We start from the raw sequence: 14,337 nt of genomic DNA, 5'->3' as shown, positions 1-14,337 counted from the left end.
TGACAGACTCTAGACCAGCTTTCTTAAGGGCAGGGATGAACGTAGCAGTCTTGGGGGAACAGGGAAAAAGTGGCATTGCCAAGAGGAGTTGTAGTTTGCATCCTATTTGCCAAAAAAGAGGGGTTGGTGAAGACGGCAGAGTGGCGTTGAAGAAACTGGCGGATAGGAGAGAAAGCGAGGTGGAGGGAAGCAAAAAGGGAGGGGCTTGCAATCTGCATACTGTGCGGGAATTGAGAAAGAGGGAGACGGACAAGCGAACTTACGTGTTAATACAAGAAGTATGGAAATTGACAAGCCTTTTAGAACCACTCTAAACCGATTGGACTGGTAACTCTTTTCAAAGTAATCTTGTTAGTTTCCAAAGACTGAACTAAATGAACCTTCCATTTATGTAGCTCTATTTCTTTGTGTAATTCACCTATCCTATGTTTTTTTTTTATAGGACCCGCTCCTGAAGCGATCACTGATAAGATCTTCCAGCTTAGTAAAACTATTGAAGAATATGCCATCTGTCCGGACCTGCAAGTGGACCTCAGCACCATCGGCAAGCAGACGTTTGACCTGGAAAATAAGTTCAAGCCATTTACAGGTATCGATCCATGCTTTTGTGATATTTCCTCATGCAGTGCTCCAATTAACCCACCTTAAAGGGGCTCACCTGAAGAACCATTGGTGATCCCCGCCTTTGAATGAAGGATGAAATATGAATTTGCTTTCGTTCTCAATTCCAGATGTCTGACTTTGGGACAATTTTCCTGCAGACCTGTTCTGGGTCTATGTGGGTTCTACCACCCTCTCGTGCTGCTTGCACTCAATTATTAACACAAAATGCCTTACATGCTGTTTTTGTAATCCCTTCTGAAGCCAGTACCTTGTATTCAGAAGAAATCTGTCTCTTGAAGATGGCTCCGGGGCAGTGCGCTCGTCTTGGTAACAAGACGACACGGAGCAACAGAAGTTCGAACCCCGGATCCGTGCTTGGAAACCTCTGGGTATTAAGCACGTTATACCTAACCCATTGCAATTAATATACTTGGTTTACATTGCATAAAGCATACTGTTATGTTGTGTATTTCTTCACATAACATCGCTCCACTTGTGTCAGGAAAGTATTCCCTTCCTCAGGTAGATTGCTACCATGATGCCGTTTCCAATGAACACCCTAGACCATGCCTTGACGTCCTCTTCTCAAAATAGTAAGTGCCCTCTTCCCGGCCACTTCTCTGTTCATCCTAAATAGTTAAATGGGTGCCAGTGCTGAGAGGCCAGTCACATAGTATTTGTGCCCTCAGTAAGTCCCATTTACCTGAACATGGCACATTTCTCTATTGTACTTGTCATTTGTATACCGCCTTTTATTACATTTGCTCGAGTGATTTCTTGATTACAACTGTCTGCAGACTTTTTTTTTGTGAAAAGTTGTCGAATCGCTGTTTTGTGTTGGGATACTGCTGTACTCCTGCTGTAGGTTTTAATCATGCTCTAGAGTAGCACCGAGGACATGTAATTGGTGATTTGAATAAGAGTATGACCATATTTATTCTGTAGGTTGAAGGTTTAATCCACTCCTTTTAATCTTCGGGTAGGTTGGTCAACCCCATGTGGTCCCTCCCTATCCCCCATACTGGGCACCCTATTGCTCGACAGAGGTACTGCCCCTCTTTCTCTCCACACCCTCCCTCACTGATTTCTCAGGACCCCCTTCTGAATCTCCTTTCTGCACCCCCTGTCCACCATCAACACCTTCTCAACCCAGAATTCCACCCCTGACCCCAATCTGCTACTACCCTCTCCCATACGCCCAACTTTCCTCACATTACTCAGGCCTCCTTGTCAGGCGGACCCCCCCATTCCGAACCATCCTTCCAGGACCAACCACCGCTGCCCTGATAATCCCCTTTCCTGTCCCCTTCCCTGCACCCTGAACTTCACTCGCCACTCCCACCTGATCACGGACCCCCTTCCAGTTATCAAAAAGCGGTTGATCTGGTGGGCATGTTGATTATGTGATTTGATGTCCAGTAAAGCCTATCTACCACTTTTTGATAAGTTCGTCTGTCAGGAAGGTGGTAGTCGAGCAGGAGACCCATTACTGTGTATGAAAGTTCAGCATCAAGTAGCTTGATACTGGTCCTAAACATTGATTTTTTTTTTCAGAAGCTGAATTCAATTTGTTCTTCCTCTGTTAAAGAAAAAAAGTCAACAAAGATATGCCCATGTATTAATAGAGTCCCTGATAAAAAGGCATTGGAATCCCGAATTCTGAGATGATTTATTTAAAACCGATTTATGAAGGGAGATTTGCCGCCTCATTGTTGAAGTCAGAACAATTAAGCTGAATTTCATATTTGTGACCGTCACTGTTATGCTGGCCCCAACGCCCCTTAGTACATTTCATCAATGCCCAGTATCCAAATCTCCTGATTGATGACTACAATATTTTTCATGGGGTATCTCTTTATCAAGATACTATCTGGAAGACAATGAAAAAACAAGGACGAGCCTAGAAGAACATTCGAAGAATTTGGCAGCCACCGTAGCTGTGAATGGTGGATAACTTCCCTTTACAGGCAGCTAGCTTGCTTCAAGAGCTACCCCAGGATCTTATCCCTGGATTCTAGGAGTACAAGACAAGAGAACAGGGGTCTATGGGCCCTGTGGTATACAGGAATGTACCAAAGTTGAACTGTTCATATAAACGTAGTCTGAAAGACCAGTCTCGGCTGCCTTCTATTTACCATTTCGAGAAGCACGTTTATTATGCTGGTCTCCCTTATTGTTATGATATGGCATTTATAATGCGCCTATACACAAGTATTTCAAGACGCGACGAGGCAAGGGAGGGGGAACATAGGGAAGACAGACAACGATCTTACTAGGCCAGGTGCCATTCAGAAAGCGCAAATGCATGGGGAGAGGAAAAGTGCGTAGGGCAAGGGGAGGGGAAAGTGTAGTGCATGGGATAATAGAATAAATATGGCCAGCTGGTGGCAAGTGCAAGGTAAGTGCAGACATAAGTGCTGGTAGGGGACTGTAGGAATAGAGAAAACAGTCCTCGGGTGCGGGGGTTGCCAGGGAGGCAATGCAGGTGTGCAACTGGCGGGGCATGGGCCCGAGATCAAAAGGTTCGCCAGGTAACCAGTGCAGTTTCAGTTTCAGCCAGGAATTCAGTAGGGGAGAGGGGGAGAGAAAGCAGAAGCAAAAACAAAGGTTTTAAGGTGCTTCTGGAACCGGAGATGGTTCTCCTGCAGGGAGGCTGTTCCAGAGGGAGGCCCCAGCCGAAGAGAGATCTACCACCAACTCGTTGCTTGGAGAAGCGACTGACCCTGAGGGAGTTGGAGGTGGATGAGCGAAGAGCTTGAGAAGGAAGATATTTAGGAAGAGAGATTTGAAGGTATTGAGGCCCCAGGCCCCAGAAGGCCTAGTGCACAATGAAGAGGGGTTTGAACTTAATCCTCGCAGCCACTGGGGGGCCAGTGCAGAGATTTCAGTCCTGCAGAGATGTGATCCCTGGGCTTGAGGCCAAGGACCAGTCTCGCAGTCCTGTTTTGGATGAGTTGCAGAGGGCGGAGAGTAGAAGCAGGCAGATTTAGAAAGAGGCTGTTGCAATAGTCCAGCCTAGAGAGAACCAGAGCTCTGGAAACAGTGAGCTTCTGGGGGAAGGAGAGAAAAGGAAGAATACCTCTGAGGAGGTGCAGCTGGTAGTGTGATTTCTTAGAGACCTCAGAGATGTAAGGAGAGTGTAGAGTCGAAGATGACCCCAAGGTTTTTAGCCTTGCAGGTGGGAGCGGGGAAGAGGGCCAAGAGAGGCCGGCCAGAGAGTGGCAGGAAAGGGGGGGAGCGAGCGTGCCTGTTTCAGGCTTTTAATGCCTGAAACAGGAGGTGACATCTTTTGGGGAGAGGAAGTTCTTGCTACAGATCTAGCGTAGCAGAAAAGATGCAAAATAAACCCAAAGCCATGTATCTAGCCGACCCCTCGCGCGGGTAGCGGCAGGAGCGGCTCAGCCGCAGCTCCAAGGTCGGGGGTCACTGCGCTCCTGGAATATGGACCTTGCACTTCCGGTGGGCGGGTCTCGGGCCGTGCCTGGGTTGGTTTAAGCAAGAAAAAACAGAAATAGTATTTGTGAATATGTACATGGTAAGCGCTGATGGAAACTCTACTACCTTTCACGATATCTAGACAATAAAACGAGGACATCCAAAATAAAGACTCAGAGAAGGATTGTGGTATTAATTGATTTTAAAAGTAACTTCAGTTACGAAGCTAGTGTTCCCTGCATGCATAGACATTATTGTACTATATGTATTCCCAATAAAACAAGTAAAGCTTGGAGTACAAGGTTGTATGGCCCACATATCCATCGATGTCCACCCACCGTGAGCCGCAGTAACGGGATATTTGTGCGGCATACACCCTTACTTGCTTTCTTGGGAATCCGCAGTACCCCGTTGTGCTGGATTTCCGACTGACTCCTGTGACCCTCTGCTAGCAGCAGTGGTAGCAAGCGTTGAGGCAACCACCTCGGGGAAACCCCACTAAGCAGTGCAGTGCAAACGTTGCTCTCAACCAGCTGTAGGCCTCACCTTAAAACACGCACACACCCATGCACACTACAGACACCATCGCAAACCCCACTCAGAACAGGCAGTGCACACGCAGAAACTGTGCACCGCTTCAACCATCTCCCCTCCCCCCACATACATGGGTGTAATGTGGGATTCAGCAGTGCTAGTTTCTTAAAGTACATGGAGCAGAAAGTGGAAAACTGCTCTACCACCATCTACCTCTCTCCTTCTCATCACCTCTCCAGAGTCGGATAGCTCATCAAGTTAAGCACTTGCCGTAACTTCTTTTCTTGTTAAGCCTACAGGACACCAGTTTAAATAATGGCATAGCCAACTCTACTTTGAGTTTGATACATTGCGTGTCCTTAAGTTTGGTAAAACGCCTATTAAAGCACTTAAATACCAAAAGAAACTGCCATGATGCACGCTTTAAGAATGTAGTATTAAAAACTAAACAGGCTCCAGCTACTTAAATTCCCTCTATTTCCTTCCATAGCCATACATGTGAAATGTGCTGCTGCCTAGTCTCAACCTCGGCCCATGTCTCTTTGGGTCGCTCATACTGTCACTTTAGAACATCTGGTGCAGGTGTAACTCGGCATGGTGGTGGTCGCCGGCCAGGAACCTGTGGCTTGTCTAGCTAGCCTCTCGCAATGCCTTCCACAGCTCACCTTTTTGAGGGCATTAATCAAAGACGTTTTGATTTTAGGCTTAAAATGAACATGGCTAGATGCATGACATGCGCTTTTGTATACTCCTTTCCTTTTTGTTTTTTAGTTGAAATTGTGGATTCCGTGGAAGCTTATGCCAACATGCTGAGGAACATCTTCGACTTCAGCGCACTCAAGGAGCTTCTTTCAGGGCCCAATCGTCTAAAGATTCGTTTGGACTCCATGCATGGAGGTAAGCAATCCTGGATGCAAGTGTATAGCGTGCCCTATGAAATGATATCATGCGAGCAACTTGCCCATTTAGATCTGGTATGTTAACGAACGTTTATTTAGCGGGGTCTTACGTAGACAGACTGAGGATTTTACCCGCAGTGCTTGGGTTTTCATTTTTTAGAGCTTCGTGATGCAATGTGACTACTTCTGAAGAGAGTAAGTGCGTAGTTCTGCCAAACATGGAAGACCCGAGCTCTTTTGTTTTCGTTTCTTGGTTTTTATTCCTTTTGTTTGGGTCTTTTCTACCAGTGAACCAAACTGGTAACTAACACAGACACACGGACACACAGACACACCTCGGATCATTCTGGATCACACAACCAGAGCGTAAGCCTCCCAACTTGATATGAAGGCACTGTGATTGCTCACTCCTTTCCTGGGTAGAGCCATGACTCATTGGAGTACAAGGGATTCGCCAGATGAGACATGCCGGTTTAGATAGCTCAGCCGGTTGAGTGCTCGCTGCTGCGAGCCTAGCATGACCTGCTGGTCGCATGTTCGAATCCTGGCAAGGCCAACTTAGCCTTTCATCGTTCCAAGGTTAATAAAATGAGTACCTACTTCGGTTGGGTGATATTGTATGTAAATATGTTCTCTGTAAAGCGCTTTGTAAATAAATACACATACACATACACATGGTATCACCCTTATTCCTTAGGAACTGATGACACTCCTGTAATGCCCCAAGCTTCTGTGGCGTAATTTGATGTTACCCCGGAACGTTCAATGATGACTAATACCAAAACTCTGGTGTAATCTTAGTCGAAAGTATTGGATAGTACTGAGACGAGAGAGTCTGGAGTAATAAGGAGCACTTAAATGAGAATCCAAGTGCACGGTCTAGCCCCCCCCACCCTCTCACCCGATTGGCTCAATCTTATCAAGAGTGGAAACAAAGAGAGGAGTGTTCCATCTGGTGCCGATCGAGAGTTCTGCAGCTGGAGTGCAGAATGAGGCAGAATAAGAAAACTGACAGGAGACTGTGTCCAGGCCGGAGGCATGTCCCAGAGAGCTTCGAAGTAGGTGCAGTGAAACAGGAAGCCAGAGCAAGGGCTTCGTATCGACGTGGGGAGTCGGCGCCAAGTAAACAGCTTGACTTGGCGGGAGAGAGCTGCCTGCGCAACGTGGAGCTACAGAAGCCCAAGAGACCCATACGAGGCGAGATTAGTAACCTGGTCTGGTGAACCCAAGGTGTAGGGTTATAACATCGGGACACTGTTTGGGAGACCTGGGATGATGCTCCCTTGCAAGAGTGGGACTGGTGGGGGGGGGGGGTGGGGACCCACCGTATAAGGAGACGGCTCCTTAATAAAAGCTGTACCTGCTGCAGCCGGACACTGGAATAGCATTAACCAGGTTAAATGATCGTTGCCCAGATAACTTTCTCCTCTAGACTTTTGACTCTAGCTTTTTGTTTTACCTGTCCTGTCTAATTTTAACGGTGTGCCCTGCGCCCTTTGGGCAAGTGGCGTGAAACAATACATTAATAATAATAATAATAAATAGTGAAAAAGATATTGTAAACTATTAAAGGTTGGGAACCTCCGCGAAGAAACGTTAAAGTACCCTGACTGGATAGTGAACCAGCCACTGGTTATGAGGTTGATGAGCAGGTGAAGTGCATCCTTTGGAGGGAAACCTGGGAAGCCAAGTAGCAAAAGATAAAGAAGTCTTGGCAGGAGAGTATACCAGGCGGTTCTGGGACTCGCACCCTATTGCATTGCTTTTAAACTGTGAAGTGTAAGAGAAAGACATGCCAGCTTAACAAAGGAACACTTGATCTTATATTGTGCGAATTCAAGGGAAGGTCCATACTACTCCCACTGCCCTCCTACCTTTAACTGTACAACACCAACCTTTCCCTTCTACCATTCTTTATTTCTCCCTCTACACCCTTCCCTCTACTACTTGAGACCCTTCGATCACTTGCTCTCATAACACCCTCCTGTTTCTATCTAGTTACCCTTCTCTCATGCAATGCCTCACTTGCCTCTTCCATCCCTCCGGTCTCTGGGTGTGCCACCAAACCTCCTGACCGCCCACACACAATCTCTAGCTTGCATGGGTCCCTTAAACCCATAGTTTCCTGTTTCTTTTCTTTTTTTCTGCACCTCTGTTAAGTGTTTATATGGGGTAAACCTTATAGCACCAATGTTTGCAGAGTATTTTTTATTATAGGTAGTGACCCCCCCACCCCCACATACTTTTATTTTCATTCATTTCATAACATTCTGCAGCCTTTCATCTTTGAATAGTTACATGCAGACTCCGCAAACTGATCTAGACACATTGGCCAGAACTAGTAGCAAATATATGGAAAGTTTAATAGTTGGTCATTCGTGAACCTTCAGATGCTTTGAACTAAAACGCCAATGATCCTTCACCACGAACTGTTGTGACCTGGGCTGATGGGAGGTGAAGTGCCAGACATCTGGAGGGCCACATATTGCAAGAATCCAAAGGAATGAAGTGCCAGTAGGTGTTCTTGGTGTTTCAAAATAGATTCCTCCAATTTCTCCATAGGGAAAAATGCCCAATGTTTGGTGGCTCAAAGAGCTGAAAAGAATTTCACCCAATTATTTTTGGTTGTGGTGAATGAATGGTTTGGTGGAAATACGCATATTATAAAATTTTGCTTTGAGTGTGCTGCTCCCAGCTACTAAAAATGTATGCCTTGGAGGAGCAGAGGCTTTATAAAATGGAAAATCCACAATTTTTCCAAACATGAGTGCTGGGAATTCTATAAGAAGGGTGGCAAGGGAATGTTTGACTTCAGGGAGGATGGAAGAGGAAACCCGATTTTTGAAGGTTAAGGATGTTGTAGGTAGCATGAGCGAATTGTTTTTAGATTTTCCCCTTGCGTGGAAGGATGTTTGAGTGTGATACAACAAAAGGAATTATAAAGTAGGAGGAAAATAAACGATAAAATAGGCAATGTTGTTTAGGGGGGTAGGCAAAGATTTTCTTTTTGTCGCTTTCCTCCCATTTACTTCAATCGGACACCTTATTAGTTTGGTTTTATTTTGAACCCTGTCCTGACTTTGAGTTTAGTAAAGTCCTATGACTTAGATCCCTTGCCCTTTTGCTTGTTTTATGGGGAAACTGACCAGTCCTTAAAAATGGAAATTCTGCTGGCATGTATGGGATTGTATTGCCAGGATCACTCTCCTTCCTGTCTGACTGTTTGAAATTCCATCTCTGCCTGTCCGAACCTTCGCTTCTGTGCATGGAATTGATAGATTGAAAATCCTCCATAATAATATTATGTACGAATTTATGAATCTCTGAATTTTGAATCTTGTTCTGTATCACACGTACTTTATATTTTAAGAAGCACGAGTTTTGAATCTATCTTGCATCTTGAATTTTGAATTCTGAATTTGACTTGTATTTTAATTCTTTGTATATTCTTTGTATATATTGTATGTATATATTATGTTATTACGTTTTTATTTTCCTTTGTGTAAAGTCTTTGAATCACATTGAAGTATAAATAAATAAAACTGTCAGTACTGAGAGACTAAGGGCATAATTCACAGAAGCTTTTTATGGCAAAACCCCATTGGTAAACGCTCTATGAATCAGGGCTTAAGTCTGCCTTTGTAAGGTGGTGTGTGCAATTTTAACAGTAGAAGAAGTGCAGTCAGGATACCTTGTATCTTTTTATAAAATGGCTTTTTGGTTACTGCTGGTGGTAGCAGTGATATATTTACTGTTTTTTAAAAAAAAAACATTTTACTTGTGCACTTTTGCATTCACTGTGAATAGCTACTGAAGGTGTAGCACCCCAAGATGCCTGTGCCACGAGGTTTTTCGCTTTTTGTTTGGCCATATTGTTCTTTGGCCTTCTTACTGCCTTCTCAGGTCATGAAATGCTATTTATGGAATGCCCTTTCCTCGGCAAAGCAGTGGCTTTTGGCAGGCCACAGTGTGGCGTGTCTGTGGCGAGAGAAGGGGGCTGTGACCTGCTAGTCCCACTCCACATCCCTCGTACCTGAATGTCAGTAGGTGGACAGATGTGGCTGGTGGCTATCCATAAAGCCAATGCATGTTTGAATGTTGCAGACCCTTAGCATTGGTGGGCCTGGGCATGCTCCCAGCCCAAATCTTGGATAAAAGGAGGCCTTCTGTAGCTATTCGACAGATCATTGTTGGAGCCAAGACCTCTGAGGAAGAGCAGTCACCTGACAACCTGAGGAGGACCCCTGAAGTTGACAGGATCGAATACAGTGCTGTCCCGGTGAAGCCCTGCTCCTCTGTCCTGATCTCAAGAAGGCCCTCATTGGTACTTTGACCCCTGTACTACGTGGGAACAACCAGTCTTGATCTCTGCTCGAGAATCCGCACCTTCAGAGCCATCAGAAGTGTTCCACGACCTACAGGTGGACAGACCAGCTCTCTCCTTGGCTACCTAACTGCAGCCTTCGATTCTGAGCGCATCCTTTAAACTTGGAGGATCTTCTGCTTGTGTAATGTCTGGTCCTGCATTTTTCAGCCTTCTTGCATGAACAGAAGCTGTACTAGAACTGTGCTGCTTTTTGTTAGTCCATTGAACATTGCCTGTCGCCTCCTGGTTCAACACTCCTTCAATCCAGTGAGTGTCCTGGGGTTGTCTGCTCTGCAAAATTCTTTGTTTGGGTGTTCTACTGGAAGCTGTCTGGTACAGCTTCCTAAGCACAGCGACTGAGCAAAACTAAATCCTGCGTCCGAAAGTGACGTCTGTACCCACAACTCATGGGTCTTCCACGACCAGACCAAGTTCAGAAGATTGTGTCCCCAATGAAATCTGGAACACCATCAGTGGTCTCTGGAGAAATCTGAGTCAATGGGGTTGACTTTATATGCCGATTTGTAACCCCGCCTGTTCTCCATAAGGTTACGTGGGCATAAAGTCCTGTCCCTAAATCACACTTTCCTGATTTTCGCCGAACCTGGTCAAGGATCTTTTTCTAGTCCTATCCAAAGGACTGGGATTGAGTCAGTTTACTTTCCTGAACCTTATCTAACTTTTTGACTATTATTAAACTTAACTACTGGCATCACCAATCTCTTAGTAAACATACCTGTGAAGTATATACTTTGGGAACTGGGACTTTTGGGCACAAGGTCACTGTTTTGGGCACTGTTGTTGCATAACTGTAATTACCCGGTCCAAATGCCATTCATCTGGCAGGGCTACCCTGATGCTGCCTCATTAGCAATCTTCGAATTTTAGCCTATGCCTACCTGTTGTTGTACCACTAGAACTGCCCTTTTTGCACCATAGCAGTAATTTTGAATTTAGCCTATGCCTACCTGCTATTGCACAACTGAAACTGCCCTTTTTGCACCATAGCAGGAATTTCAAATTTAGCCTATGCCTACCTGTTGTTGTACAACTGAAACTGCCCTTTTGGCACCATAGCAGTAATTTTGAATTTAGCCTATGCCTACCTGTTGTTGTACAACTGAAACTGCCCTTTTTGCACCATAGCAGTAATTCCGAATTTAGCTTATGCCTACCTGTTATTGCACAACTGAAACTGCCCTCCTTTGCACTATAACAGTAATTTCGCACTGAAACTGCGGCTGCACTCTAATTGAAGTTGCCCTCCTCTGCACCACACTAGCTATCTCGAACCTAGTCCCTGCCCACTCTGCTGTGCTAACAACCAAACTGCCCACTCTGCATTATTCCAACTATGCTCCCTTGGCTCATGCTCACCATGCTCCCTTTTTGCATCATAAACAACAGCACTCCATGTAGTAGTAACAGCTACATACCATATAACAATGGACTAGCTAAACTAGGCTGCCCTAGACACCACCCCATCCCCTGTCCACACACCCTTCCATCTTTCTCACACATCACTCACCAACACTTCACTGCTAAAATTAATACCACACTAGCTAATATCCTACCCAACACTACCAACATAACTCAAGCTGACCACATTGCTTCCAACCCTCACCATCCCCATCCATTAGCTCACCGCCCCACAATCAACCCCACCCTTCAGGACCACAATAACAGACTCGGCACTAGGCTCCCTACCACATCTAGCAAGTTGCCCACCACACCTGTGACCAAGACCACAACTAAGGACAGCGCTAAGGCCACTAACACGACACCTCTAAAAGGTGTACTACTCCATGTTAGATCCTTAGTAGCCCACCCCACCGAAATTGCCGACATTATCATCTCAGGAGACCTTGACTTCCTTGCTACTACAGAAACATGGTTACATGAATCAGCAGGACCCTGCCGCACTCTTGCTATTCCCGACAACTTCTCCATCCTCAGAGTGGACAGACCTAATGCTCGCGGAGGAGGTGTAGCAATCCAATTTAAATCTTCACTCAACCTCAGACTAATCACCTCCCCCCCGCTAAAGTCCTGTGAGCACCTCCCCATCAAAGTACAAACCACCCCTAAGAGTACAATTACTCTGCAACTAATATACAGGCCCCATAGGCTCCTTCGAGGAAGACATTACCACTCTCATAGCAGAGAATTCCAAGCCCCACTCCCAAAATATTATTCTAGGAGACTTTAACCTAGGGTTTGATGACCCTAACGACTCTCCTGCTGCCTCCTTGGCTAACGCCTTATCCGAGCATGACTTCACTCAAGTCGTTACACTACCTACCCACCAGAAAGGTAGAACCATTGACTGGGTCGCATCCCACAACTGCAATATCGCCTGCAAAGCCCTGCAACCTCTTGTATGGACTCACCACTCCCTCCTATTATTCGACATCAACCAAAACAATCCTAACCCTAAACAGCGCCCCTACGCACCAGCCTGCCTGACTAGAAACAAGTGCAACATCACTGAGGAGACCCTCACACCACTGATCCTCCCCCTTCTAATCACACTCTCAGCCACCGCCGACCTTAACCTTCTAGTCAACTCCTACAATGATGCCCTAACTAGCGCCATTGATTCCGTTGCCCTTCTAAAGCAACGCAAAGGTAAGCCCATAGCTCACTTGAACCCTTGGTACACACCAGAACTCAAAACTCTTAGAAAAAAGAAAGCCAAGATGGAAACCCTATGGAAAACCAACCCCTCTGCAGAAAACAAATCCAATCTCATGACCATTTCCTCCCACTATAAGAAAAAGATAATCCTCACCAAAAAGGAAGCCTACAATGTTAGAATAAATAATGCCCAATCTTCTGCTAAAGAACTATTCACCATCCTGAAGGAATTAGAAAATCCAAACCCTCCAACCGATACCTGCATGAAGGACAAGGCATGGTGCACCAGTATCCAAAACGCCCTAGCCAACAAAATCACTGGTCTCCAAAACAAAATCGAAGCCAAAAGATTACAACTCTCAAATAGTAATGCCTTCATACCTAGCACACTCACCCCGAACAGCAATACTTCCGGCTTCACATTCAAACCGGTTACTATACCCGAAATCCAAAAAATCATAGCATCCCTTAAACCTTCTAATTGTAAAGGGGAGTTCTGCCCCGCACAGATCATCAAAGATGCTGCGCGAGACCTAGCCCCCTTCATCTCCAAACTAGTAAACCTATCCTTCTCAACCAATTCTGTACCTAACGACCTGAAACAGTCATGGGTTCTCCCTCTCCTAAAAAAACAATCTCTCGACCCGACCATCCCCACCAATTACAGGTCTATCACCACGGTCCCCTTCCTGCTAAAAATCCTGGACAGAGTTGCCTACCTGCAAATCCAAGATTACTTGGAGACCGATCAACTGCTCGGCCTGCATCAATCTGGCTTTCGCCCTCAACAAGGAACGGAAACTGCCCTTGTTGACCTCAAAAGTCAGATTGATGACAAAAACAAATCAGCCATCCTACTCCTCCTAGACTTCTCAGCAGCCTTTGACCTGGTTGACCACAAAATACTCTGCAACCACCTCTCTTCTGCTTCACACTTCTCCCCCTCTGCTGTCACGGGGATACAATCCTTCCTTGCCAACAGAACCATGAGGGTTTTCTCCTCTGTGGCTGCAGCAGACCCCATCCCCATCACCTGCGGTGTCCCACAAGGGTCCTGCATCTCCCCCACCCTCTATCATCTTTACAAAGCCTCTCTTTGACAAAATGGACCATCTGGGTGTCACCTACACCAATTACGCAGATGACACCCAGATACTCCTCACCATCACTGGCAACTACAACACTGACGCCACCAGGATTAACGAAATATTCGCCATCATTCAGGCCTGGATGGCCACACACGGCCTCTGCCTGAATGATGAGAAGACCGAGCTCCTCCTAGTCGGGTCCCCCAATAACCTACAGAAACTCAGCCCCGATTATTCCAACTTCATCATAGATGGCAACATCATCCCAGTTGTGAATAATGTGAAAACTTTAGGCTTCTACCTTGACGCCAATACCAACCTCTCCAAACAAGTTAATATGACCGCCTTAGCCACCGCTTACATGGGAAAACTAATCGGGGTCTGTAGACCTTTTCTATCTACTAACAGCTGCCTCATTCTGGCGAGGGCCCTCATGCAATCGAAGATTGACTACTGTAGCAGCCTCTACCTTTGTGCCAAACAAGCTATAATCAAGAAACTTCAGATCCTCCAATAATGCACTAAGAGCAGCATTAAATATTCCCATGAGAGAGCACATCTCCCACATAAGAATATCTTGCAATTGGTTATCCATTAAAAAAAAAAATCGACCTAAAAACCCTCTGCCTCACCTATAAAGCCTTAAACCACTTAGCCCCCAGTACATCACCAACAAACTCGCTCTTAAGCCAAACACAAGAATCACCAGATCATCCAATACTCTCTGCCTCATCGTGCCCAGATTCACTGCCAAAAGAGCTGGGGGCTCGAGCTT

The 14,337-nt window shown here is 45.8% G+C and overlaps 1 protein-coding gene across 2 annotated transcripts in view; it reads left to right on the top strand.

Moving 5' to 3' along the window:
- Positions 1 to 14,337, top strand: part of PGM1 (phosphoglucomutase 1) — a 332,168-nt gene that overhangs the window by 160,937 nt on the left and 156,894 nt on the right. For both annotated transcript variants that reach the window (XM_069642004.1, XM_069642003.1), the window contains exons 3-4: positions 443 to 589; positions 5,344 to 5,469. In XM_069642004.1, coding sequence (XP_069498105.1) covers positions 443 to 589; positions 5,344 to 5,469 — 273 coding nt within the window. The remainder of the gene's footprint in view (positions 1 to 442; positions 590 to 5,343; positions 5,470 to 14,337) is intronic.

This window comes from Ambystoma mexicanum, chromosome 1q (assembly GCF_040938575.1).
Source record: "Ambystoma mexicanum isolate Mex_15411 chromosome 1q, UKY_AmexF1_1, whole genome shotgun sequence".
NCBI classification, from domain to species: domain Eukaryota; kingdom Metazoa; phylum Chordata; class Amphibia; order Caudata; family Ambystomatidae; genus Ambystoma; species Ambystoma mexicanum.
The sequence above is the reverse complement of the archived record's forward strand: the minus strand, read 5'-3'. Positions and strand labels throughout refer to the sequence as shown.